The sequence below is a fragment of the Neopsephotus bourkii genome, unplaced genomic scaffold (assembly GCF_033783945.1).
Source record: "Neopsephotus bourkii isolate Nb327-2 ecotype Australia unplaced genomic scaffold, CSIRO-AGI_Nbou_v1 NB_1615, whole genome shotgun sequence".
Lineage (NCBI taxonomy): Eukaryota > Metazoa > Chordata > Aves > Psittaciformes > Psittacidae > Neopsephotus > Neopsephotus bourkii.
Genome location: NW_026902090.1, coordinates 1,236,595 through 1,263,719, shown reverse-complemented (window position 1 = coordinate 1,263,719; position 27,125 = coordinate 1,236,595). Strand labels below are relative to the sequence as shown.

At 44.0% G+C, this 27,125-nt stretch overlaps 2 protein-coding genes across 6 annotated transcripts in view; both read right to left on the bottom strand.

Moving 5' to 3' along the window:
- Positions 1-10: 10 nt before the first annotated feature.
- OGA (O-GlcNAcase) lies at positions 11-21,088 on the bottom strand. 2 transcript variants are annotated; one of them, XM_061372501.1, is made up of 16 exons: positions 20,638-21,085; positions 17,181-17,232; positions 16,752-16,849; positions 15,389-15,519; positions 14,512-14,683; positions 13,428-13,526; positions 12,969-13,253; positions 12,306-12,464; positions 10,460-11,070; positions 9,898-10,072; positions 6,161-6,246; positions 5,190-5,294; positions 4,194-4,279; positions 3,029-3,221; positions 1,535-1,694; positions 11-795 (listed from the first exon to the last, which is right to left on the bottom strand). In XM_061372501.1, the coding sequence occupies exons 1-16, from the start codon at positions 20,822-20,824 to the stop codon at positions 659-661; spliced, it is 2,736 nt and encodes a 911-aa protein (XP_061228485.1). In that variant the 5' UTR covers positions 20,825-21,085; the 3' UTR covers positions 11-658. The 2 variants fall into 2 exon arrangements, with proteins under 2 accessions (XP_061228485.1, XP_061228486.1); XM_061372502.1 differs by lacking the exons at positions 11-795; positions 3,029-3,221 and having other exon boundaries at positions 1,553-1,694; positions 20,638-21,088.
- A 4,094-nt stretch (positions 21,089-25,182) lies between these two features.
- The window catches only part of KCNIP2 (potassium voltage-gated channel interacting protein 2), a 42,752-nt gene continuing 40,809 nt past the window's right edge, over positions 25,183-27,125 (bottom strand). For all 4 annotated transcript variants that reach the window (XM_061372496.1, XM_061372498.1, XM_061372500.1 and 1 more), the window contains 4 exons: positions 26,761-26,868; positions 26,275-26,379; positions 25,953-26,015; positions 25,183-25,644 (listed from right to left, as the gene is read on the bottom strand). In XM_061372496.1, the coding sequence (XP_061228480.1) occupies positions 25,597-25,644; positions 25,953-26,015; positions 26,275-26,379; positions 26,761-26,868 (324 nt within the window). In that variant the 3' untranslated portion in view covers positions 25,183-25,596. The remainder of the gene's footprint in view (positions 25,645-25,952; positions 26,016-26,274; positions 26,380-26,760; positions 26,869-27,125) is intronic.

Below are 27,125 nucleotides of genomic sequence, written 5' to 3'. Positions count from 1 at the left end.
AAACAAAAAGTTAGTCAGCATACAGCTAAGTTTATATACACTGAAGTTTACAATGTTGTCATTAAGTGACTTCTGCCACAGACCACTGCACATTTGTCCCTAACAAAGCACAAAGTTTGAACCAATGGTCATTAGAAGTGACAACGGGTCATTGCTTTATCAACAAGCATAAAGATAGTCAAAAATAGAACTGTAGCTACTTATCTTTAAATTTGCTGATTGACATAGGCAATCCCTCCCCTTCGTGCAACTTCCAGCTGCACATCCCGCTCTATGACAAAGAAACAAGCTGCACCTTTACAGGTACTTCTGCCAGAGACCACTTTTCTGCCGACACGTGAGTGCAGAGAACTGTCATCAACCACAGGACCGATTGAGAGGGATTCCTCCAAGAAGCTATAGCCCATGCAAGATTCCTTGGCACTTCACACAGGACCAGAAGAGGACAAGGTTTCTTTGTTAAAACAGTGTTTTCAGCAGCATTATCCCCTTCCAACAAATTACAGTCTGAATGTGTGATGGGTGATTTTCGCATAGCCCCTTCTACCAAGCTGGTTTATTCCTGGCTTTGTGCAGCTAGACCATATGAAGATCCCCACCACTACCTCCCCAGCTGTTTAAGGGACTAGGGTACTGGAACAGTTCACTGTCAAGCACTTCACAGGCTTCTTCCAAGGATAACAACATCCTTAGGAAATCCTTCCATTTTAGCAATTTCAAAACAACCCAGCTTGCTGTAAAATTCCAGGATTCTTTTATCATCTGGTCTCACTTCACAAAAAGCCCCACGGGAGCCTGAAGGAGGAAAGGAACAAAACACCATAGAAGAAGTTACTTTAACAAGCACAGACATCAGATATCACCGAAGTTCCCACCTATTGTAACACTTAAACCCAATGAAATCACTGATACAATTTTATACAAAGTATAGTGCCCAAGAGATCAGATTTATGGCTACATAGCTGACCACCTCCTGAAGGCACCATACACTGCAGATGTCAAGTCTGAATGAACCCTCTGCACACCTTTTATTTCACTTAAAAGCATCCTGAAACTCTGATGTTGTCTCAGAAAACAGCACCAAATTGCACAAAGGAGCTTGAATCTCAGGTGCACAGTCAGGCAGACATCCAAGAACTTCCCCATATTGAAGGTTTTGGTAATTACCCACCAGCTGCCACACAGAAGAAGCAGCATCATTACCAATACCAGGAGGGGAAACAGAAACATTTGTGTGCCATTCAAGATGTAAAAATGTGTGCTCCTATTGTCAAATTGCTCCCTCGGTTCTTCCTATTTTCTAACTTGCAGGATAATGGCTAAAGTGAAAAGCTACTTCTTATCAAGGACAGCAGCAGAAGTCAGCTATCCAAAAAGCTTTTGTAATTATTTTCCTAAGTCTAGAGTGTCAGGAACAGAATCTCTCAGGCTGACACGCAAGTATAGTATGTTAATATAACCGCCTAAGTTAGTCTTGCATCCTAGAATTAACATATACTTAGGAAACAAGGAATTTTGAGTGCAAGAAGCTTACCATTAGCCTTTAAAGAAGAGAGCAGGCAGGCCATCATACTTTTAGCCACGCTTGGATCTGTCACTTTTTTGTGGATATCAATCTTTATCAATGATGGGAAGTTGGCAAGGAACGATTCTGGCAATACTTCTTGCTCTTCATGGAAACTTAGCATTATTTTCTGAAAAGAATATGGAAAATAGACATTTAATCATGATTCAGCTTTCACTTTCATTTGTCTTTATTTAAAAGCTAAATGGATAAAATCCCACAGCATCTATCTCAACAGCAAAGTACAAAGATCTCCTCTCTGCTCACAGGAACAGTCTTCAAGCCCCCAGTCTCACAAACCAGACTTTTTCTGAGATATTGCACCAACAGCAAAGCGTTCTTAAGGATCTCACCGGAAAAGCTAGCTTATCAGCCCAAAATCCCTCTTGCTTTCTCTAATGTTTGGCTTTAAACTTCAGGAAATTAAGGCCCGTTCTCCTTTACTGCATCTATTACAGCTTTGCAGTATTTAGCTTCCAATATCTTTGCATTAAACTTTCCTTCAAAATCTGAAATTACACATGCAGTTGAAAGCACAGCACTCTGCAAACGTAGAAGAATAAAGTCACAAAACCTAGAAACTGCAGAATTAGCTCCACTTCAATAGTGGCAGTACAGCTATGAAGATACCTTTTAATCACACCTAATCGAGATTGCTGGTATTTGCTGCAAGGCTGGGGGAGTTTTTGTGTGTTTATTTAAATGTACTTCACCTTTCTCCCATCAAACATGCATGTAAGTAGTGGCCATTTTCACAATGGGGCAACAATCATTTCACTCTATTTCCAGGAAGCTTTGCTTTGCTTGTGTGAGGGACTGTGCTCTCAGAGCCATGACCTCTCCTGTTAAGACTTTATCCAAGTCCTAGTCAAATAAAGCAAGAGCACACTGCATATATGCCAGTTTGGCCCTGCCTTACCAGCTGGGGAGTCCCTGAGGAGGCCCACCAGTCTGCTATGATTCCTTGTATTCAGGCAACTTGTTGGAGAATAATACTTTTAGCACTTGCTGAAGGCAAGATGTCATTTTGCACCATTTACAGCTGCCACATGCCACAAACGGCTCACAGACTTTAACATCAAAACCAAATACTGTTTTCCATGCTTAAACTGATGCGACTATCAGGGGTGAGCCTTACCTACAGCATGGGGAAACCACTATCTCACTTTGCAGAAGAACAGAGCAGAGGCAATCTTTACGTTTTCTCTACATTAGGGTGGCTTACATTTACTGCATTGATTACTATTAAAGCACACCTCAGGGGTGTATTACAACACACAACCTGTATCTGATTGGCAGTGAATAATTTTACTGTCACCTTCTAAAATGCTCAATACCATGCTCAAAGACTTCAGAAAAGTACAAAAGGAATCATTACATGGAAACTGAAAATAAGAAAAATAAAGACCTGCTTTGGAAAGAAAGAGCTCAGCATGCAGTTCTGATCTCGTGGTTTATACTAACCTCTGCCTCAGACAGTTCCTTGTCACTATTTGGTTTAGTATATTTTTCTTGCATGAAAGGGATCCAAGACATTTTGCATTTTTTAATGAAAGGAGTCACATCAACTGTTCCCAAAGCATAGCCACATATGCCATCCTCATCTTCTAAGACAAAGCAGTAATCCAGGCTGAGGGTGAGCAGGCCTCCTACTAACCTGCAGAAAGAAGTGTCCGAACTCAGTAAAAAGGAGACCATTTTGAACCCGTGTGCTCTCCAGGTACTCTGGAGAAGTGTCAAGAGTCCTTCAGTCACAAGGTTAGCTCCTACAAAGCATTAATTAACAGACCGATGGACTGTCAAAACTCAACTATGAGCAACATCTGCACCTCAGGTTCCCACACTTTACTTCCACACACGCTACTCTTCTGACCCACCAGAGACACAAGCCTCCTTCCCCCCTTCTCTGCTGCCATTACCTCCTTGTTCTTTCACCTTCTCTTTTGGGTATGTTTTGATACCAGTTACACATCCTTCCTTACCTATCTTCCTGTCACACACAGAACAGCCTCTCTACCAAGTTACACCTAAATTAAACATTCAAGACATTAAAAAAAACCTCATTCAAAAGAGCTCATTTTACAGATCAGATTTAATGCCTTTTTTTCCTTTAACTTCATCTCACTTGTCACTGCTTATTCTTTTTTAAAGCTGGTAGAGGTCATCTGTAATACGTATATCAGAAAAAAAATCAAGGCAGTCAGCTGAGAGACTGCCCTTCATAAAACATTCAGTTATCTAAAGAACTGTATTAGGCTGGAAAACAGATATCAGACTATGAGAACTCTGATGATATGCTTTCACAAAATATGAAAAGGAAAAAAAATAGGATACTATGATGCACAGGTTTCATAATACAGAGGTTTTAGCTGAGTTTTTTTTTCCTAACAGCTCACAAAAGGTGGCCAGTGCATGAACTGAGATATAACTGTTAATTGTAGTTGTTAATCTTTTAAGAAAACAAAATCCCAATATCCTAAGGCCTGCAGATGGCAGATTTTAGACTTATTTTAAAATCAAATGCTAGTTGCATTCTTTCCCCCTTCGACTTTTAAAAATTCAAATTAAACAGTGTGAGGATTTCATCCTTCAGAACCACTTCTGTAGGTCATTAATTCCTAATACATACTTGTCTCCAATTAAATCTGGTAAACTATGGAAAGGTTGATCAGCTCCATCAGCATACATTTCTCTGCAGATCTTATATACAGATGCCTAAGAAGAGAGAAAAGATTATTTCAAGTATCAGTCACATTCAAAAACTATCAACTGTTTTAGAGAGACTTCATTAACAGCTCCACTGTAAAGCAGCACTGTGAGGCATTGAAGTTACACAAAACAAGAGTACCCATCTATGAGAAAGGCTCTGTTTTCCCCACTTATGTAAGAACACAAGTTTAACCTCCAGGGTTAGTTACCAAACACTCAGTGAGGATCAATACCCTCAAGCTACAAAGTCCATTTCCAAAAACTGCAACATTCAAGTGCGACAATTTAACCATTGTGAAGGACAGACACACCCTGACTTTAAAAGGCTTTCAGGTGAACCTCTTTGAAGAGTAAACTTTCATCAGGCACACTTCACAGTAAGAAAACTTCACACCTCTACTTGGCATTTGGCACCTCTCTGTATCACCAATTTTTTAGGTGGTTTACAAGTATCAATTCCATTGCCTACAAATGAACATACCAGCTCATGTACTGTCCTGGTCTGGGGTATGGAAAAGGTTGTATTACTGCTTGTGAGAACAGCAGAGGACAGAGCTAGCCTAAAAGTGGCAGGTAAAGATGTCTTCATGTGCTAGCCTTGTTTGTTCAATTGTCTCCAAAGCCAGGGTTCGTTTGAGCAGCTGCAAACTCAACCTAGATACTTATGTTTGAAAGGAAACACGTTTCATTTCAGTGTAGCTACAAATGCAAAAGTTCAAGTTACTTCAATTCTTACATTGTTAAACTGCATCCATAGAGTGTTAACCGTTGGTTAATACCTCACCTGCAAGTATTCTTCTTGCTAAGCTAACAGGAATGAAATCGCCACAATTTCATTAAGGGATGGAGTGACTCTAGTTACTCCACAAAAGGAAACACATCACTAGCACTAGTGAGAAGCGTCAAAAGCAGTTACCTCATCCTTAGGGAAGTAGGGTCGGATGGTGTACACTTTGGAAGTGGGTGTTAATGGAGGTGGTTGAAAAAAGAGGTCATTTGCCCCATCAATAGGCAGCAAACGCTGTGGAAACAAAATACTTAATATGACTGTATGAACAGCAAAACCCATCGCTCTTGGGTGTGCACTGCAGACTCCCAAATTAACATTTGCTACTTGCAGGCACCCCAAAAGAAGGTGGGGTTGGTATGCTTTACAAAAGCAAAGACCTTATCTGAATAGGAAATATCCAATTGGGTGTTTTAAAATATGCAATTGAAACAGCACATTAAGAGTCTGTTAATCTTATCTGTTTTAAAATACTTTTTTTTACCAATCATATCTACACTGTCTCTGTATAAGAACATAGAATGTCAGGAGGAAAGGTTTGGTCTGAAGAGGGTTAACTGGCCAGAGGAGACACTTTATCCCAAAAGCAATGCGCTGACTCAATTTGCTGCGCGCAGAGCACCTGTGAGGGGGGAAAAGTAGAGTGCCAGAAAAATCCATGAACAAACTTGAACATGGCATAAACAGCAGTTGAATTTGCCAATTGCAGTCTTTGCAACAAAGCGCATTACAGCTTTATTTGGCGAGGAACCAGAATTTGGATGACTATCCCTTTTGCTCATGGAATTCCCATTGGCAGACAAGCATGCGCGCATTGTGCAATTGCGGGCGCAGGTAAAAATGCTGTGCGACCTGCAAAGAAACAATGTGAAATGTCCAACTAAAGCCGCTGCGCTTCGCATGCGCGTGGGACAGGCAGCATCTCCTTGAGAAATTACTGTAGAGAGGGGAGGAAAATTATTTTAAACCAAGCTGTAAGGCTAATGGGCTTTGGACCAGAAAGCCTTCGGCAGACCAATCCTTCCAGACCTCTGATGTGCAACAAAAGGTTTCTCATAAAACAAAGAAAATGTCATTCAGTTGTGAAGTCATATTGATACCTGGAACTCTCCTGCTAGACCACCTCTAAAGGCCCAGGGTTCTTGGTCTCCACTTAAGAACTGTGCTGAAGATTGACTACGACACCCTGTTGAGATCAGATCCAAGCGGAGAACGTTACGAGAAGGGGGATTTCCTGGGTGTCTAACATGTCCAAAAAGCCAACACACACTTGTGGAAAAAGCTTGCTAACTGAGCTAGAATCCAGGGCTTGGGGGGAGGCTGTAATAATGGAAGATTTTATATAGATTTTGTGCTTATGCACTAACTGTGGTATCCCAAATTTGTGATTACCCACAACAGACCAGTCCAAGTGCAGCTGAGGTGATTCAGCTCACACACCTCATTCTACACCAAAAGGCACAGGAATGGTACCACGCACAATTATATAAGCTTCCCAGATGTTTTGTACACATCTTTTTTTATATATACATTTGTAGCAGAAACATCCATTTTACCTATGAAAAGATGACATCTTGGAAGCTACGTGGCTCAGTAGCCACTACCCTAAACTTTACATCAAACACCATTATCACAGCCCCTTGAAAAAAAAAAAAAAGGACCTTTCTGAAGTCACATTTCAATAATTGTTTCTAATCTTGTCAGAAAACTAGGACTGGCAATGTATGCAAATAGTCTGGAACAGTTCAGGCAGCCAGAAACAGTATTCTTGCAAGAGACTATACAGATTTACATAAGCCAAGCTGTACCTTCACAATGCTGCTGGCCCATTAAAAAGCTACATAGTGTTAACTGGAATTGATTCACAATTTACCAGTACAATTAACCAGTACACACTGTTGGCCACAGGTAATACCAGCTTTGCTTTTTAGCCTCTTGATTTCTTTTTTTACTCCTCAAGCGTATCAGACACAGCAGGGTCCCTGCTGATCAACCAGCCACAGCAGGCCCAGCTTTAGTTTATGCTTGCTTTAGAAAAAAAACTTCCAGTAGCTACTTGGCTTTTAATAGTGTTTCACCAGCAAGGCACCACAGCCCTCACCAACTAACATAAATGACGACTCCTGAGTTAAAAAAAAAACAAACCAAAACCAAATGTAGTATCTGAAACAGATTTCAACCACCCACCCAGTTTTCTGACAAGATGAGCAGCACAAATACTCTTTTCCTTTTGTGGACAGCAATCTATCTCCTGTTCAAGTAACAGTCTCAGATCAGTACAGTCAAGTATGTTGTGCTAGTCAGAGAGTCCCAAAGTGGGCCAAGTTTGACGTTTATGAGAGTTTGGGAATATATGTTAAATACAGACTACCCTAAAAAGCATGGTAAATTTCAGAAACAATCCAAGCATCAAAATTAGAATTTGGTTTACTCCCACGTCTTAGTTTCCATGTAGAAAGATCCCCTTCACAAGATTTAGTCAGTAACTTGGAAGACAGTATCTGTCTGTCCTTTGAGACTACAACTTAACTAGCACTTCCAATGATTACAGTAAAGAGCTGCGTGAATGAAGAGCTGTATAAATGAAAAACATAGTTAATGCCTTAGTCGCTGCGCAAATGTGACTTCAGTTCATGCCTACTGCACATCTAATCTATCTGAGCTGCCTCACAGACAAAACCTTTCCATTTTAATTAATTAATGACGACGCGCTGTGAACATCTGGCGCTGTCCATCCAATAGCAGTAGAAACTTGTGCTGAGGATTCTCCCATCTGTACACAATGGGGAAGAAGACAATAGAAGTCATTAGTAATCCATAGTACTGTACAGCCACACTAATTTAAGGGACTGAATGCTAGCTGGACTTGGAAGGAGAGGTAGCAAGTGAACATTCAGTGGACCATTGAGCACACCATTATGGAAACTAATTTGTTTGGATTTGCAACATACTTAGCTTTATAGAATGATGTATTTAACCAAAGATCTTTGCTTTATATGTATTTACACTAGTGATAAAATGCAAACTGAAAACAACATCCCCTCTCACAGAAGCACTGTTAGCATAAGAGTATTACACTTCATATGTGAAAAACACTTAAACTACCTAATACCAGTTCGAGTACTGGAACAGAACAGTCCCAAAGTTAACAGAGATATTTACAGAGATGGCTTCCAAGATGAACCACTCCAAATATTTGATGCATTCAAAGTCAAACCTAACTTTAGAGGGACACTGAAAAATGAAGAGAATTTCGACTGTAATCAGTAGTTTGATAATTTAGAAATGCAGTCTTAAATTGGGCCCTCAACGTTTAGAAATTACAAGAACCACTGTTGGCTTTACAGAGCTTTGGCCTGGAGTTTTAAACATTAACTTATCAAAAAGAGAGCATTCTTTCTAGCTAAAGGGCAATATACAGCAAGAATAGTCAAGCTGGGGGAGTTGTGTTACACTGGTTTTAAAAATGAACAAACTTAAAGCTTTTAAGCAGCATTAGGCAGAGATGATAACATATGACAATGTTGATGAGTTTTCCTCCCAAGCTAGGTTTCTTCTCTGCACTTTACAGAAGCTAGTCTTAAAAGCTCTTCTCTATCAACAAAATGTATAGGGATCAGATATTTAATAAGCACAAAACACAGGAAGTTGCTGTGCACAGACTGACTTGATGACTCAACAGGTCTTCTGTTCCTGGTTAAACCTACCAGCACTTAAGAATATGATTTAAAGACAATCCAAACACTAGGACTAGACCAAGGCTGTGTAATGGTTAACCACTGTGAGCTTTGTGACACCTACAAAAAGTGTGACTTGAGACCACCAGCCTTGCTGCCTGCTATGTATGTCAAGCAAGTCCACAGCATATTCCTTACAGCTGGATTAAAACCTGAAAGTGAAATGAGGTCACTACAATTACCCAGGCCATGCTGGTGCTATCTGCCAACTTAGGATCCCCCAAAAATCTTTCAGAAAAACCAAAACAAAAAAAAACCAAAACCAAACAAACAAAAAATATAAAAAAACAAACCAACCAACCAACCAAAAAAAAACAAAAACCCCACAACAACAATAAAAAAGCCAAATCAAAGACCCAAAACCAGAAAGTTGCACGTTAAAAATCAAAACCAACCAAACAAGAAACAAAACCAAAACTTGTTTCTAGGTCAGTTTAAGTCTCAGATTAGATCTGTCCAGAGAGCTCCACAATTTCCACCCATTAAGAAAAAACAAAACAAAACAAGACAAAACAAAAAAATCAGCAATTTGGAAAATATTCAAAGGAAATTCTTTTGCACCAGAATAGCCTTCTGCTAAAGCTCGCATGCGCACAGGGCTGGGACGATCGGCTTCCTCTGGGCCAGGCCCATTGAAAGGTCACTTCTGCAATTGTTCTGTTGAAGACAGCAATAATGGTGATGAAGACAGAGCAAGCAGCAGATGGCTGATGTGGTCACATTTCATAGTGTCATTTTCCAATCAAACAGAGAGTATCCAAGGAGTTACATGGCATAGTCCAGTGTGCATTCAGTCAAGAGTAAGCTAAAGTCAACACTTACGTGTCAGATGAGATTCAAGTTTCATTAGCCCAAGAAGAAAATCAAGGTCTCCAACCTTAAGCATCCAGCAGACTTCACTTACAATACCAAAGCAAATTCACGGCAAGCATTGCTTCAAATAGTGAGACACAAAAACCTTTAAATCAGGGCCAAAGCAGACCCCATGTAGCAGAAAACACATCTGCCTGATACTCTGTTTTCCCCGTGGGCTAATTAAAAAATATATATACATATATATACACACTATCTGGGGTTATAATGGCTCCCAATGCACCTACCTAACCACTGCACAAAAGATTTCACCATTGACATAATACTCTTGATATCCCAGACGTAGGAGTACATATCATAAAGGATTGTCCTGTTGGCACAATTGGAGAGGCGAGTGAACATCCCCATCACCAAACTGCACATCTCTTCAAACTTGGCTGCTCGGTTACGCCATTCTTCTATCTATGAATGGAGGCAAAAGATCCACAAGATCAAACACAGCCTTCTAGGGAGGAGAGGTATGGAGGAAAACTATACAGTGCATGACTTCATTTTACGGGCAAGGACTACCCACATCAACAAGACTCACAAATATGCTCTATGGTTGTTAGAAGTGAGATGGACAGGGATCCCTGGTCAAATGCAGACACCAGACTGCCTTCACAGCTAAATGGCACTACAGGGCTTAAAACAGTAGATTCCACTGGAGGAATGAAGATTACTGACCTGTGGTTAGTTATACACTACCCTTTGAGTCCAGGGAAGTAGAACACCAATCTCTATTACAAACAACAGGTAACACTGTTCAGGATTTTGATTTACAAGTAGAGAAACAAGATTCACACTCACTTTTTCAGCATCTTTTCCTTTGCAATTAACACTGACAACACTGCTATTTGCTCTGAGCCACTGGAATTCTCTCAGCATCTGGGCACCTTTGGGCCCATGTTCATAAGGAAGGTAAAACAAGTCAGCAAGAAGCTGCAGGTCCTCTAATGTCACTGGTTCTACTGTGTAGAGAGGCTTTTCATTTGGCCCAGGTACAAATTGTTCTTTGTTAATTTGCTCATCAGTCTGCATAGGGGCAATGTCACTACCAGAGTCTTCCTGCATGGACATCTCTGGGGATTTTGATTCAACTATGCTCTCCTTATCAGTATCCATTGGCTTCAACTCCTCTGACATCTTGGCTTCAGCAATATCTGTCAGTATCTGATTAGCATTCTTGTCCGTGTCATCCTGTTTTTCCACCACCGTGTCCATAGGTTCTTCATCAGATTGCTTCTTCTCTTCCTCCTTTACCAAGGCCGGTGACTCGCTGCTCAGCGCTGCCCCCTGACTCATGATAGGTTCTTGGTAAACTGTGGTAACCACAGTTGCTGCATTTAAAGAGGATGGTGCCACCAGAGGCCCTACGTCCCCTACAGTAGTTTTAGCACCACTGTGGGCCACTTGCCTACCTGAGAATAAGAAGAAACAAGTTTAGAATTTTCCTTATGTGCCAATTAACATTCAAATCAGCAACTTCTGCAAAGCCTGGATGATTCTGTTGCCACAGCATCTGATCAATCTGAACAATCCTTTTAGTCCTTTGCCTGTTCACTTCTATCACTCTAACTGCTGACTTCATTTTTGCAGGTTTCCCCTCCACATAACTGGTAAGGAAAGATAAAATGGGAGAAAAGCTAGGAAAACTAACTAATATTTATGTGCTGCCAGCAGCATTTCTGACTATGATATCAGGATAAAAAGCTCCCAAAGTTAACCGGTTTTCCCTTGCACCAGCTGACTTGTTACAGGTGTGTCTGGATAAAAGCACATTTCAAAATAAGAGATTGATGCTGAAATATTTCAGCTGCAAAAATGTCTTTAATCTAGGGAAACAGAGACATTCAAAACCTGACTGGACACTGTCTTGGGCAACCTGCTCTAAGTCACTCTGTTTGAACAAGGTGATTGGATGAAGAAGTCTCAAGAGGTCCCCTTCTAACCTCAAAAATTCTGCAAAAATGGAGGAAGATGATGCCTTAATTACTACTCCTCACCCAGTGTTTTTGCTGCAGTTGAGCTTTAGAAAGACTCAAAACCCTACAGCAATTGAAAAGGGTAACTGCACCAGAGCAGAGCTGAGAGGAGAAAAGGTCCCTCCATTACATCAGTTATCAGAAAAGGACACTTCGAGTACCTAAAATCCACATTTGAGAAAAACCAGATTTCACCTTAGATCCCAAGCTCCCATTGCTACAAGAAAGGTGTACAATGCTGGAAGGAACCCAGCTGGTTTCTGTAGACAGAAACTCGGAAAAACAAAGCCATCTTACAACAAGTGGAAAAATATGGACTCTTCCGGGCCAGAATTAATGCTTACAATAGTCTAATACCCACTTCAAAATCCTATTCTTTCAGGTCCCACAGAAGTCTAGTAACAATGGGGACCAGCAAGATCAAGACTTCTCTGCTTTGTACCAGAAGTGCCAAAGGCTCATACATCAAGGTTACTTCTGCTGGTCAGTCAGGACACTATAGACACAGCGCAGAATGTCAAGCATTCTTATTTTGTTATTAAGGTTTCCCTAATTAGTAAGGCAGGAAATGCTTCTGATTGAAAAGTATACCAATTGCCATCTAAATGCAAGTACTGAACATTTTATGCCATTTTTCTACCAACCCCAGAACAACATCAAATCAGACTCACTGCTGTATTGCTGAGGTACCCCAAATTCCTGCAACCATTCTGTTAAGGCCAACTTCAGGGCCATTTGTGGGCTATAGAGAACATCTGTTTCAATGTCTTCATCGCTCCCCTCATTTTCGAGTTTAATCTGGATAGAAACTGTACTGTCTTCAGTATCAGCTACAGAGAAAAGTTTGACAAAGTTATCATGCAAGTTTCATTTAAAATCGATTAAAAAAATAAGTCATGTTAGACAAAGCATTCAAGCAATCTCTTAAGCCTTACTTCACAAAGAGCATTACATCCTAATAAGGCATTATGGAAAACTATGGTCGCCATTAGTGTCAACACAAACTATGCAGAAATTAGACATTCTGGTTTCTCTTCATTCAGTTTCTCTTTTGATCTGAACTGCTTCTATTCCAAAGAAATCAAATCCATGGACACTTAGATTTGTGCATTAGAACTGGTTTGCTGAGAGTGCTTTTTCTACAATCACAGATACCTCTCAAGACTTCAGAAATTCTCTAATAGCATGTGCTACAGATACTTCCAAGAAAATCAGTAAAAGAATCTAGATGTTAATTATCTTTCAGGTGACTGCCATTTACTTCTGGGATAGAAATTGCTAGGTCTTGAAAAGAAAAAGCTGGCGAGAAAAGGCTAACAGTTATGCATACTTACTCATTACCACATCTTTTCTCACTCCATTCATGTTAGACTTGTACCAGGTTGCAAGCGTGTGAATAGCAACATAATTGGCTTCAAATTCACAATTTGGATTGGTCAGAACTCCCTTTAGTCGCGGTATAAGCTCAGTTGACCGACCTTTGTAAGGCCCCAGAAAAAGCCTCTTTTGATCATAATCATTAGCATGAATGTTATCCCAGATAACTGGTGCTCTCCTGATGATCTTAGAAACTTCTTCGATGGACTCTACTGGAATGTCTTTGGATACAACTTTTGGACCTAAAAAGGAAACAGGATAACCAGCGGGCTTTGCATTTACTTGAAGATTCAACCCCCAAGTAGCTGGACAGTTAATTTTACTAAATATAAAACAAAACAAAACAAAACAAACAAACAAACAAAAACACTAACAGTTAATTAATTAAAAAAAAAAAAAAGAGAAAATATATTTACCTGTCCATAACACCTCAATGCCAGGGAGCAGCTTTTCTCCTACAGTCCGTAAATATGGTGACTGGGCAACATTTGGGTAACAGAAAGTTCCACAGTATTCTACACAGAAGAGAATGTCACTGTTAGTAAAAGGATGAACACCTGTGACATACACAGGTGTCACAGAAACACACTGAGAGAGTAAGTACCATTTGAGGAGAGAAACAACATTAATGAAGAAAGGCCCAAAAGTCCAAAGTATAGATAAAAAGCACGTTATGAATAATACTTAGCATAAAGATCAAAAAGGCAGATAATTTATTTAAAATTACTCAAATATTAAAATTAAAACCCCAAATAAACTCCATAAATAGAAGGGCAGGTTACAGCAGACAATATGCAAAAAAACCCTGAAACCCTAAGACTGATTAGGAAATGCAAATACTTGAAAACAGTAACACCAGAACATGTCTCTTTAAAGCTAAGTAGGAGTTCTGCAACAGACACAAGCCACCACAGTGTAAGGGGATAAACAAGTTAACACTGATAACACTGCTACTGAACTGAATTTCCCTTGCAACACTCCACACCTCTGAACACAGTGATTCTTGCTCCCTTACAATATTCTTCCAGATATTAGAGGTAGCTTGCAGTTGAAAAAAGAAATTACTGGACCCAAGTGCAAGGCAGTTTTTAATAAATAAATAAAGCAGCTCAGTGACTAGTGAATGTGGGTAATCCTCTTAAAACCAGGTACCACTGAGACAAGTCAGCACAGAGTAGGCTGTACTTCTACTCTAAGCGAATTCTAAGAAACCAACAACTAGCCAGATCAAGAAGCAAAAAGATTATGGTGCAAGTCAAACACAAATTTTCCTTTAAGCTCATATGCAGTTCAAACTTCTCGAACCATTCTTTGCTTGGCATTAAGCTTTTCAGAAATGTGTAGATCTGGCAAAAACTCTGCATATGTTAGAATTACCTCAACCTTTCTTTGTAAGTCAATTTATTCAAACAGCCTCAAAATACTCCTGAACGCAGTGATTCCCGTAAGATAACAGCCTCCCTCCTTTAAGGCTGAACTAAAGGATTTATCTCATTTTACCTGTAGGACAGAAAAGGAATGTGTCTGGTTCTCCTAGATATTGATAAATTTCATTCGTGATCGAGACTTGAGCATGAGCAAAAGAACTGAAAACTTCTTTATCTGCTGCACACATGTTGTGATCAATATCATCAAACAGCAGTGCAAAAGATCTACAGCCAAACTGGGAAACCTAATACAAGAAGAAGGAAAAAAAAAATCACAACATAATTTTGATTTTTTAAGATTATGTTTATTTTAATTTTATTTTTAATCAAACAATATAATTTTTAAATCTAACCTATCTGAAAGGAAAAGCTACAGGTAAGAGGGAGAGAAGGTACAGGAGGTAAGACAGACTTTGGTACCTATACATGATGAATGCCTATTTGTGACCCTCTGCTCTGCTTCTCTCAAACATAAGCCATCTAAAGACCTGCAATCTATTCCAGTTTCAACAATCCAAGCCAATCTCCATGGACGGGCAGCTGGAAAAAAGTTAATTCTGTAATAGCTGTTGGACAAATGAGACTATCAAGGGAACAAACATGACACGTACGTCAGGTCTGCCTCCAAAGGTGCCTACTGCGGATAGAATTCTTGCTTTAGAAATGCATCTTGGCTTCAAGGCTCTAAAATACTCTGAAGACAAGTTCCTAAGAATAGCCTTCAGAATCCAACACAAGATAATACTTTTTGTTGGTTTTGTGGATCGTTTTTTTTGTTCGTTAGTTTTAATCTAAATGATCACTGGCCTTTTCTGCAATGCAACCTGAAAACATCCACTGGAGGTGTTCAGAGCCATTCAACCTAATACTAGTGCTGAAAACATTCAAGAAACTAGTGAAAAGCTGCAAGAGTGAGCCCTAAAACCGCAGTCAATTTGTGTCACACCTACCTGATCAAGCTTGCGTTTCAATGTGGATACCTCTTTAGGATTAGAGAAAGTGATGTCAAGTCCAGGAGAGATTGCATAAATGAACTCTATTTCATGTTCTCGTGCAGCTGATATTAGAGTCATCAGCTGCTCTGGAAATCAAATTCAAATAGTTCAGAAGGATTCAACGATAAAACCAAACCCTCAGACATCTTTACAAGTAAACTATAAAAATGCAGATGCGTCTTCTACGACACCACCATCAACAACAATAACATTTGCCAGAATTTCTTAAAACTAACACAGCAAAAAGGCATCCAAGTGTTTGGAAGAGTTCTCAGAAATTATGCCAAAACTAATACAATAGCTGTCCTTGAGGTGTTATTTTTCATATTAAATGATTTAAAGGTTGAAAAATTTCTATCTCAGTACTGTGAGACAAATGTGAATGCAGCCTGGCTTTACAGTATGCACATCAACAGTTCTAGAATTATTACTCACTTTTTCCACTTTTGTCACACATACTAAGAAAATTCAAAGTAGTAACTGTACCCTGCATGAAACTGATTCACGTGCTACACATACGATGGAAGCTCAGGCCACATCAAAAAGGGTTTTAACATCACTGTGCAGAATTGATTTTTTTAAGAAACAAATTTAAAATTTCATCTTCTATACAATAAATAACGTATGAATTTTTTTAAGGATATTTAACAATCTTTGGTGTTATTGGCAATTACACTGCAGTATCCTTTAGACTGTATTTCGGCAGTGATTCAAAATGGCCTCCAAGAAGGATTACTTAATATTGAATGACAATAATTTTCCCTTTGCCCAAGGAAAATTAATAATCCCCACAGGCTAATAGAACACTGCAGATCAAATAAATGCCAAAGGTGAATAAAAATCCTCACACCGGCCTGAACAGGTCTTATATTCTCACTAAAAAGTCAGAAGCTGCTTGCCTAACTGGTGTTCTCTTCACCAAGACAAGCACTTCATGAATCACATAAAAGGGTATGCTATTTGCTCATTAATCTTGTTTCTTTTCTGAAGCAAATAATTTTTACTTCAAAATATGGCCCATATGTTCAGGAGCCAACGGAATAATTTTGAGCAACCTTCCCCTGCAAAAAAAGTAATTCTCCTAAGACAAAAGCCTGAAAAGCAGTTTCAGAAATCATCTGCAGAGTTACAATTAAAAGAAGTAAATCTATGCTTGTACCAAAGCTCCACTGAATACGTCTGCCAGGTATTAAGAAGAGGTCTCCACTCACCTTTGGAAATGGCTACCGAGATTGAACAGACATAAGCACACTTAGCAATGACCAATTCATTCAGAGGTCTACTTCTAGAAAACACAGAGGCAAATAAAAGCAATTACCTGCTTCCTCCACAGAGTACATTTCTCGCCAGAACATCCTGTGCTTATAGTCATCCTTTGGAGCATACAGGTATGTATTTAGTCCCCACTTCTGAAGTCTGTGAACACAGGAAGAAAGTCTTCATGGGAAACTAGCCTACAAATCCAGGAATTCTAGGGTTTACTTGATCTAATTTTTTTACCTGATCTAATTTATTTTTTCTTCATTGAACATTGTTCTTATACTATTAAGTCACAGTAACTTTATGCACAACTGGTATTAGGCAAATTCATTTTAAGCAGGACGGAAAGGTGAATACAAGCCCCCAGTAATGTAGATATTCAGCAAAAGTTGTTCTAATTTAGCACAGTAATTCTTTCCAGGCTTAAGTGGAAGATTATGATTATATTGCGATGGAATGTGCTGCAGTAAGAGGAAGCATGACTTGCCTTCTAAAAAGTTCTTTCCTCTGCTCCATAACCCAAGGTCTTCCATAAAATCCTACGGGAAACAAGATTTAAATTATCCAGTTAGCTTATGCCTGCTCCATGAAACTTAATATTACAACACACCGCTTTTTTTCTTTTGCTACATTCAGCAAAAATCTTCCCAAAACAAGAAAAAATAACAATCTAGTTAAGCAGCATTAGAAAAGTGTAATAACCCAAACTGATCTAAATTTACAATGCAATTATAACTTGTTTCATTTCTTATCGTCTGAAGTCTTACAATTTTGGCCATTGAAGCAATTAATTTTCAGAATCCAACCTGTACTCCTGAGCACATGCCCTTGATGAGTCAAGTCAGCATTATTTTAGAAGAAGACTGAACGAACAGCCAGAACCTAATTAAACTGTCACTCCAGACACCTACAAAATAGATTTGATTGTAATATGAGCATGAAGACACTTGAAAATATTTACCAGCTCAAAAATGCTTAACTGATGGTACAGATTAGAATGCTAAATACACACACAGAGTATATAAATACATACTGAGTAATAATGTGCAATTAAAAAAATGTGCAAGTGAGTCAGGAGAATGCTTAGGATCTCATTCCTTTTATTCATCTTAACAGGCTCCTTGTCAAAATTAACTTGTAAGTTGATATCTTCAATTCCCACATCTTTACAAGCTAAGACTATGTCCTTGAATAATCATATAAGAGCATCTACACAAGTAATTTTAGAACAGTGCATAATCAAAGAATGCAATTCCATGGAAATCACAGCTACTTCTGGTTTTAAATCTAATCCACTCTAGAAACATAATACTTTGAAAGCACTCTCCGTCAATTAAATTCACTTAGACCTATATGCAAACAGTTCAACCACAAGTGGGCACTTCAAAACAAAGTTTCAGCTTGGCAGGCTGCGCAAAGACCAGAGACTAAAATAACACTGAAATTTAATAAGTTTTTATTTTCAAACAGCACGGCCACTCAGTGATGAATGATGCTGCTAATACACAAAGCTCACAAGTCCCTGCAGAACACCAGTTCAAAAGGCAGACTCCATCTTCATTTCCAGAGCTTTCCACCATTGTAAATCTGTAAATATTTGGTCTTGTGGAGGTCAAAATCACCCTCCTACAACCTTTCAAAATGAAAACTGATGCAACTGAAGCATTTTCTATATATTAACATCTGTTTCAGTTACCTATTAAGTGAGCAATGCTCTTTTAAGAAGCTTAAAAGAGGATTAAGTTTTAAGAATTAATCTTTCAATGAGTGATCTTAGACTAACTGGCACCACGAAGCGGCAAAGCTGCGAAACTACTACTCCTCGCATAACTGCAAAGCGACAAATGAAGAATAGCTCATCAGAGGAACAAACGAGAGCTGGCACAAAAACCTTCCATCTTATTTCACGCAGAACAAATGTCTCGTTTTCACCAGGCCTCCCTAATTCTGATCGATGCTGCCCTGAGAAGCTCAAGAACCCAGAAAAGGAATGAAATACTGTGATACCTAACAAATACTACCTATGTTTCATGACTGGTTCAGAACATTTATGCTTTACCTATGATACCATGCTTCAAACCTAGAAGCCTAAAGCCGAGCAGGGCCACACTAAAAAAAAATAAATTAAAAAAAAAAATCATAGAATCACAGAATGGTTTGGGCTGGAAAGAACCTTACCATCACCTAGGTCCAACTCCCCTGCCATGGGCAGGGACACCTCACCCTAGACCACGCTGCCTAAGGCTCTGTCCAACCTGGCCTTGAACACTGCCAGGGATGGAGTATTTACCATTTCTTTCGGCAGCCAGTGCCTCACCACCCTCATAGTAAAGAACTTCTTCCCTATATTTAAACTGAACTTCCCCTGTTGACGTTTAAATCAATTCCCCCTTGTCCTATCACTACAGTCCCTCTCCAGCATCCTTACAGACCCCTTCAGATACTGGAAGGCTGCTACAGTAATCAGATAGCAAAACCAAATTAAGTAAGACTGAAGAGAACATGCTAATCTGAGGTGACACTTTTCTATCTGTCCCATTTCTTAATTGCCAATGTCATCAGGTGATGACAAATCCTGGAGCTTGTTTTCTGTCCAACTAAAAATCAACCTGGTTTCATTCTACTCCCTCAAGACTGTGTCAGGTTAACATAGTCAACAGATCATGCCAAATACATCACCCCAGTTACACTGTAACTAAGATGACAAGAAAAATTATTATGGTATAGGCAGTGGTTCTGATATAAACCTGATGAACAGATGATCTGTGGTCAAGATGTATCAGCAGCAACATGAGGAAACATGCTGTTCGTACAATCTGTATTTCTGTTCACTGTCAGCTGTCTCCAAAGCTTTCAATTTAGCATCTATCTTCACACAATTCTACTAACAAAGGCATCTCTATGTTGACTGTATTTAAGATCTAGTAAGTGCTCAAAATAAAGGCCTTACTCCACTCAGCACAATGACATTTGCAGAAGCCAAATGGTCTTTCCTATGGTATGAACAAAAGGCATTCTGCAAGCAATGCAGAAACTGACTTTGATAAACTGCGTATTTCCCTCTTCATTCTGTTAATCATTTTGTTCTCCTACCGGAGATTCATTATAGGTGCAGATATAATAGTAGTCCACAGGAATTTGTAACAATTTTGAACCATTTATTATGTTGGGATTAAACCATTTTTCTTGCTGGCATTCAACCGTCTGTTTTAACTGGCCTGTCATAAATGCAGATAAATCCTGCAGTTATTGAGAAATGCAAAACCAGTCCCTTTATTCTGCAGCTTCTGCAACAACTTAAACCTTTTAATGGTGCATCGACACCAAAAGACAAATTACTGCTCTACAGCGCAATTCAAATGGTAAGCTACAATACTTCCGAGAATAAGAAGCATTTAATATTTAATCCAGAACTATGCATTCACCGATCCCCTACCCAGGAAACTGAATCTGAGCCTCTGGCGCAGCGCAAGAGCATGCACAGCTGGGCAACCGCACAGTAGCTCTCCTCTCTCCCTCCCACCTCTCTCTTTAGACACGCACTAGCAAGCGAGCCACAGCACTGCCTCAGCCTCCACTAGGTACCGTCGAGCCGCCGGGGGTGCCAGGCGTGCCCTCACCCGGCCGAGCAGCTGCCACCAAAGGGCACTCCCCGCTAGCAAACAGCTTCCACCACCAGACCTAGAGGCAGAAGCCCCGCCCGGAAGCCGCGGCTCCTCCCCACCCCGCAGCCTCTCCTCTCAAGCGGAGGGAGCTGTGGCCAAGCACCGCGCACCACCCTCCTCCCAGAGCGGGCTCCTCCGGGCGCCGCAGCGAGGCGGGGGAGGAGCCGGGAGCAGCAGCGCCACCTGGGACCGGGCCTCCCACGGATACCGACTCCCCCCCCCATCGCCAAACACCTCCTATCCCCCAGGGATATCAGACCCCCCTCCGGGAGCTCTTACCTTCCACGACGCCGCAGAGAAAGCGGCGGGAGCCTAGCGCCGTCTCCGTCTCGGTGTCAGTCTCTTCACCCCCCGTCACCGGGCCTGTGGGGGCGCCCGGCGGCTCTAAGGGAGCGCCGGGCACGCCAGCTGGGTTGGGGCTGCCTTGGGGCTCCTCCAGCGCCGCCTGCCCCTCCTTCTGCACCATCCTGCCGCCCGCCGCCAGGACCCCCACTCGCTGGGCCGGGCCGAGCCGAGCCACCCCAATCCTTTTCTTTCCCCTCTCCACAACCCCTTTGTCTCCGCTGCTACGGGCCGCCGCAGCTTCCTGTTTACGGAGCCCTGCGCCTGCGCAGGGAACCGGCCGCAACCGGTCCACACCGCCCTGCCCACAGCCCCCTCGCTGCGAATTGCGCAGAGGGACCGCCGCAGGGACCGGGGGAGCTTGTACCAACCGCAGGCAGGGACGACACGGGCCACAGCAGCCTAGCGGAGCCCCTCTGCCACCAGCCGCGCTGACGGCTCCTCTCCGCTGGAGCGGGAACAACAGACTGAGGAGGGAGTTACCTCAGCAATCGGGTGGGCGGGGATGACGGGAGGCGATGCTCACGGCGCATGCGCTGAGCGCGGAGGAAGCACACTGCGCCTGCTCGGGAGCCCAGCAGCGGGAGGGGCGAGGCTGCGGCTGCCCAGAGCGCCTGCGCAAGGAGCTAGCGCTTTCCCACGGCGCATGCGCGAGGGGATGGGGCCCCGGGCACGGCGGGGAGGCTGCAGTAGGAGAAGGCGCAGGTGGGAGGTGTGCGCATGCGCTGTGGGGTTTGTGTAGGGAAGCGGCGCCGGTGGGGGGAGGCTGGTGGGATGTGAAGTGTTTACTTCGGCGCTGCGCATGCGCTCTTGCGCAGGTTCTCTTGAGGGACCCACTTGTGGCGGCATCCCATAAGCTACGCGGGGTTCGGGGTGGACAGGATGCTGAGTTGTGGGGCTGTAAAGGGAAAAGCCTTTAAAGCTGTTCTTCCGCTGCTCTTAGTACAGCCCGGGTGGATGTTACTTTTACCGGTGTTCGCATGCCTAGAAGGAGCTGTGAGGATGGGCTTTGAAGCTGGGAGCAGCTCAGTAATTCAGAGCCGGGGCCTGAGGGGACATGTTTTCAGGGAGAAGCTCCAGCTGTGTGGAAGCGTGGGGGACTGGGACCCAGAGCATGACTCAAGAGAACACAGGGCTGAAAAGACCACATCCCCTGAGGCTGCATAGGGAAATCAGCAGGGTAGCCCTTTAGGCCCACCTAGCATTGGGGAGGCCACAGCAGGTACCAGCAACGAGAAACCAGTGAGCAAAAAGCTGCTGGGAACCTCAGTTGTGAGGAGGGGCTGGAGGAAGGCTGCAGACAGCACAGCAGCCATGTCATGTTTTAGAACAGAATGAATGAAACTGAATTAAAAATACCCCTGCTCCTGATTTGGACACTGTTCACCGTTACCCAGCCCACTCAGCTCTCCTCAAACCTCCCTCTTGTAGGTTTGAAGGCTGTTTCTTGCTCTTCGAGCTTATTTTCACTGATGACACTTTGGCATGATGAGAAACCCAAGATGGCTGCGTTTCTGTCTCTGCCTGTGTCTGTGCTCAGGAAGCTGCAGCAAAGAGCCTGGCCAAGGAGTGTCTCTAATTGCCATCGTGTCCAATCGAAAGCTTTCAAAGAGCAAAAATAGCAATTGTACTGCTACCCTAAGTAGTACCTACCTTGTGTTGCCATGCAACAAGGCTTTATAGAAAGGGTAGAGAGTAGAAAGGCATAGAATTTGCGTGGGAAGCACACAGTACTCTCAATGCCACCATACGCAGAGCTGGGCAGTTGGCTGCTAGGTCAGAAGGGACCCTGAAGCAGGCAACAGGCACACAGCTTTGATAGTGCCAAAATGATGGTGCAGTAACGGTTCTCCCAGTGTTGGGATCTCATCCTTTTCCAAGATGTTTGTGTTTCTAGGCAGTATTCAGGATACTGGAGTGAATCACTGCCCTAGGCTGCATCAGCTGCCTTATCCAGTTACTAAGCTGTTTTCCCACATAACTGGTCTTTTTCCCTCTGAAAGCAGAGGATGGGATATACTAGGAATAGTGGGTTACAGGGGAAAACAGACTTGGGTCCATTCCTCCTGAGACCTGTGCGACAGCTAGCAGGTCAGAAAGATCCCTGGGGAGTCAGAGGCTTTGGAAAGAGCAGACTCACAGCTTTCCCAATCACACAGTGGTAATTCTCCCCATAGCCAGGGCTCACCCTTTAAAAATGCTTGGGACTCCAGGCAGCTCTTCTCATTGAGCCTTCAGTTCCTGCACCACAGACTGCATAATGCTGGAGGGTGTCACTGTCCCCCATCAGGTCCATTGCCCTGTTGTTCTGCTGTTTTCTTACTTACCTGCTGCTTTTTTTCTCTTTGTTTTGCTTCAGTCCATTTTCCCAGTTTCCAAGGCTACACTTTTCCAAGGACCAGCGATCATCCATCAGTTCACATCCCTAAAAGAAACCTGTGTCCAGTCCATTTTCCCAGTTTCCAAGGCTACACTTTTCCAAGGACCAGCGATCATCCATCAGTTCACATCCCTAAAAGAAGCCCATGTCCAGTCCATACTTACCTATTCAACATGGCAGCTGACCATCTTCTTGTTAGCTCAGGCTTAAATGCCACATTCTGACAAGGGCCACCTGGTTCCAGGCTCAAGTTAACCCAGCAGCATCTTATGACAAGCTGCAAAACCACCTGACAGCTCCAGCTCACAGCCTTTTAGCATGTGCAATACTGTACTTACAGGGCCAGCAATGGCATGGCCAGGCTGTTTGAAACCCTGTCCCCAGTGAATGTCCCAGAGCACAGCACCCTAAAAAGGCTGCTAACCCTCTGCAGAGACACTCAGCCTCTATTTCCCCCACTATCCCAGGGAGCTGACAGATGCAAAGACATAACAGTGGTGTGCATAGCGATTGTGGTTAGATTTTATTGGTTTTTTGTTTGTTTTTATTATTTTTTTAACCATATTATTGTTATAATACAAAATATACAGACTGGAGATGCCAAGCGGGTTGTGGGTCACCATGTCCCGGGGCACGGGGGTCACGCCATGCGACCTGCAGCGTGAGGGGGGTGGCGGCATCTGCTCCATGTGGCAAGGGATGGTGGGTACCCCAGAGAGGGAGGACAGGGAAACGGAGCTGTGAGGGGTAAGGGTTGGGATACCTGCCCTCCCATCCCTGGGAGACTGCACATGGGAACTCAGCTCCATGGCAAACCCAGGAATGGGGCTGTGAGATGAGCAATGTGTTGAATGAACCTAAAAAACACATCATGTCTGCAAGGGCTGGGCCAGGGGCAGTCCTGCTGGGGAGCAGCCCCATAGCTTTGGCTCAGGGCCCTTAGATTAGGGTTTCTAATAGCTCCAACACCAGGGACTCAGCCTGGGTCTAAGGCCCAGCCCAGCATGGGTATTGGTTTTGCTCAGCCCTTCCCTTTAATCTCAAACATCACAGCTGGGGCCAGCCCTGATTGCTTTTGGCTGCTAAGGAGGGAGAGGCTGGAGCAGCAGAGCCAGGGACTGATAAGTTTGGGTATGTTCCCAGTGCCTGTGGGATTGCACAGAGGGGCTTTTGGGGTTGGCATGGGTTCATTATCCCACGGGCATCACTGTCCTAGCTACAGCTGAGGCCTGCCTGCACAGACCCAGCTCTGAGGAGCTGGTGGTGCCAAAAGCATAAGGAGCCCCAGGGTGCTGTATCCATCTGTGAGGTCCACAGGCAGGGTTTCATGTGGCCACACCAGGAGAAGGGGATGAGCCTGCCCTGCCTAAAGGTGACTCTCCATCCTTCTGAAAGCACAGCAATGACTCCTAGCCAGTCCCAGCTTTGACTTCTTCCCCAAGGAGCTGCCAGCTCAGCCATGTCACCAGCACAGGGCTATGCCTGTGGGAACACCTCTGCCCCATTGCTACCCAGTACCCTGGGTAGGCTGGGGTGAGCAGGACATGGGAGCAGGGGAAGGTCAGCAGCAAATGGTGCTGGGAGCATGGCTGTGAGGCCCAAGAGGCAGGCTGGCTGATGGAGGCCAGCACATCTCCCTCCTCCATGTGTCCCCATACCGTGGCTGCTGTGTCCTGGGGAGGGGTGGAAAGGGTGTCTCTCCATTGGAGCCTCAAAGTGGATCCCTGATGTTCCCTGTGTGCCAGCACCCCAACCTCGAGGGATAGGAGCTAAGGTTGCAGCTCTCCCAGCCCTGCATCCTCCATCCTGGGAGACCAGTGCCACAAGAGAGCACCTTGAGGTCCCTTTAGTCTCTCTTCATTCCACATCAAGATGAGCCTCCTAGGACTAACTGGGCCTCCTGGAGTGAGGGGCTGCTCCCCAAAACTCATGCAGCAATGAACCCCGAGTGCCTGTGCAGCTGCCTCCTCCAGGCATGGCCCCTTTGCCCATGAGGGTGGCCAGCAGCTCCTGGTGGACATGCTGGACACGCTTCCTGTGGCAGGGCACAGCCAGGACATGGGAGGAAGATGAGGCGCTGGCACCCAATGCAAGACCTCTGGAGGGTTGGGGCTGAGCCAGTGCTGGGGGCTCCCAGGGCTGAGGGGGGTCAGGGCTGGGGTGCTGTGGCTGCACGGGGAGCTGTGCATGGGGGGAAATCTCTATCACAGCCAAAGGCTGCGGTTTCCCTGCTGGGAGCGGGTGCAGGGAGCTCCATCCAGGCCAAATGCTCGCCCCGTGTCATCCATGCCCGTGCTCCAATGTCCAGAAGCACCTGCTTGGGATCCCCCAAGGAAAGCGGAGCCAGCCCAGGGGGAAGGGAGCATCCCAGCGCCAACCGTGTCTCTGGGAAGGGAGGCCCATTGTCATGGAGGTGTCTGTGCAGCCGGTGGAGACGAGGCTTGAAGGAAAAGTCAAGAGAGAAGCAGATTCTGGGCCCCGTGGCAGGAGAGCTCAGCTGGAGGCAGGTCCGGGAGCTAAATCACGCTGTCAAAGAGCTGCATGGACCGCATGATGTTCTCATCCTGCAGGGAGGATGCAGAAAACAGGTGGAACAGCAATCCGGGCAGCTTCCCTCAAGCCTGGCTTTAACCTCATGGCAGCTCTGACCCACAGGACAAGAGCCTCAGGGATTACAGGCAGTTTCCAAGCCCCACTCTCCTCATCAACACAGAGATGCAGGCACAGATACAGTTCCCAAAGCAGAGCCCCAGCCTTGCCCCTGGAAGCCCTGCCTTCATTCTGCTCTGACAGGAGGGCAATGGAGGGAACAGAGGTCCCCAGGGGACAGTGAGGTGGCCCAGCCCCAGAGCAGAGCTGCAGGTGGCTTTACCTTCTGGCAGGACTCCAGGAACTCCTCGATTGTCACCACACCATCCTTGTTTCGGTCCATTTTCTGCGAACAAGCACAGCAGGGGGGACATGGCAGGGACAGTCCCAAGAAGAGCGAAGCATCCCCTGCTCGAGTCCCACATCCCACTACCCCAGCCATCCCCAAGCAACTGGCAGGACCAGAAAATCCCTTTCCTGTTCCTGGATCCAGCCCAGTCCTGCTTCATCCTCACTTTGGGGTGTGTTCTCCTGCACCATGTCAAGTTTTGGGCAGCTGCTGGCTCTCTCTGGAATTCTGCCTCCCCAGGATGTGCTCGGCTCACCTGGAAGAAGTTCTCCACGTGCTCCCGGGGTGCTTCTTCCCGCATGGCTGGGTAGGTGTATTTGCCCATCATGTCATAGATGGACTTCATGATGTCCAGCATTTCCTGGAGGGATGGGGAGCAAGGTTGCAAGGTCAGCATGGGGCTCTGCCTCCACCTGGTGCCCAATCCACACCTTTTTCATGATGCTCTCAAAGGACCTGTGGGGTGCTTAGGAGTGTTACTGCCAGCTCTGTGCACAGTGTGGGGCCATGTGTATACCTGCATGTGTGATGGAGGAAGTAGCACACCCCTCATCCATCCTCCACCCCAGAGACACCAGTGTCAGGGGGCCAGGAGGGACCTGTCTGCAAAGCTGAGCTCAGTAAATATTGACACCCCCCAGATCTCCTCCAAAGCTCAGCTAATGCCCATGAGTCCTGCCCTCATCCTTCCAGGGACAGATTTTTCCTGGCCTCAGGGACCATCCTGGACCCCTAATCCTACCTCTTTGGTGATGCAGCCGTCTTTGTTCAGGTCGTAGAGGTTGAAAGCCCAGTTCAGGCGGTCATCAATGGTGCCCCGTAGGATGGTGGACAGCCCAGACACAAAGTCCTGCAAGGATGGACAAGGCAGACACCTGCAGTTGCATCCACCAAGTGTCTCATGGACACAGGGCACAGCCCTGCTTGTCCCTCCTGCAGAGGAACTCAGCCCCTAAAGCAAGTGTGCCCTGGGGCTGGGCTGGAAAGGGAAATACTGAGTATCCAAAAGAGCCTGTGGAAAACTGAATATGTCCCCAAATGTGTCCCACATTTGGGCCCCAGCACCCAAGAAAAGAATGTGCATTAGGACCTGATGTTCAGCCAAAG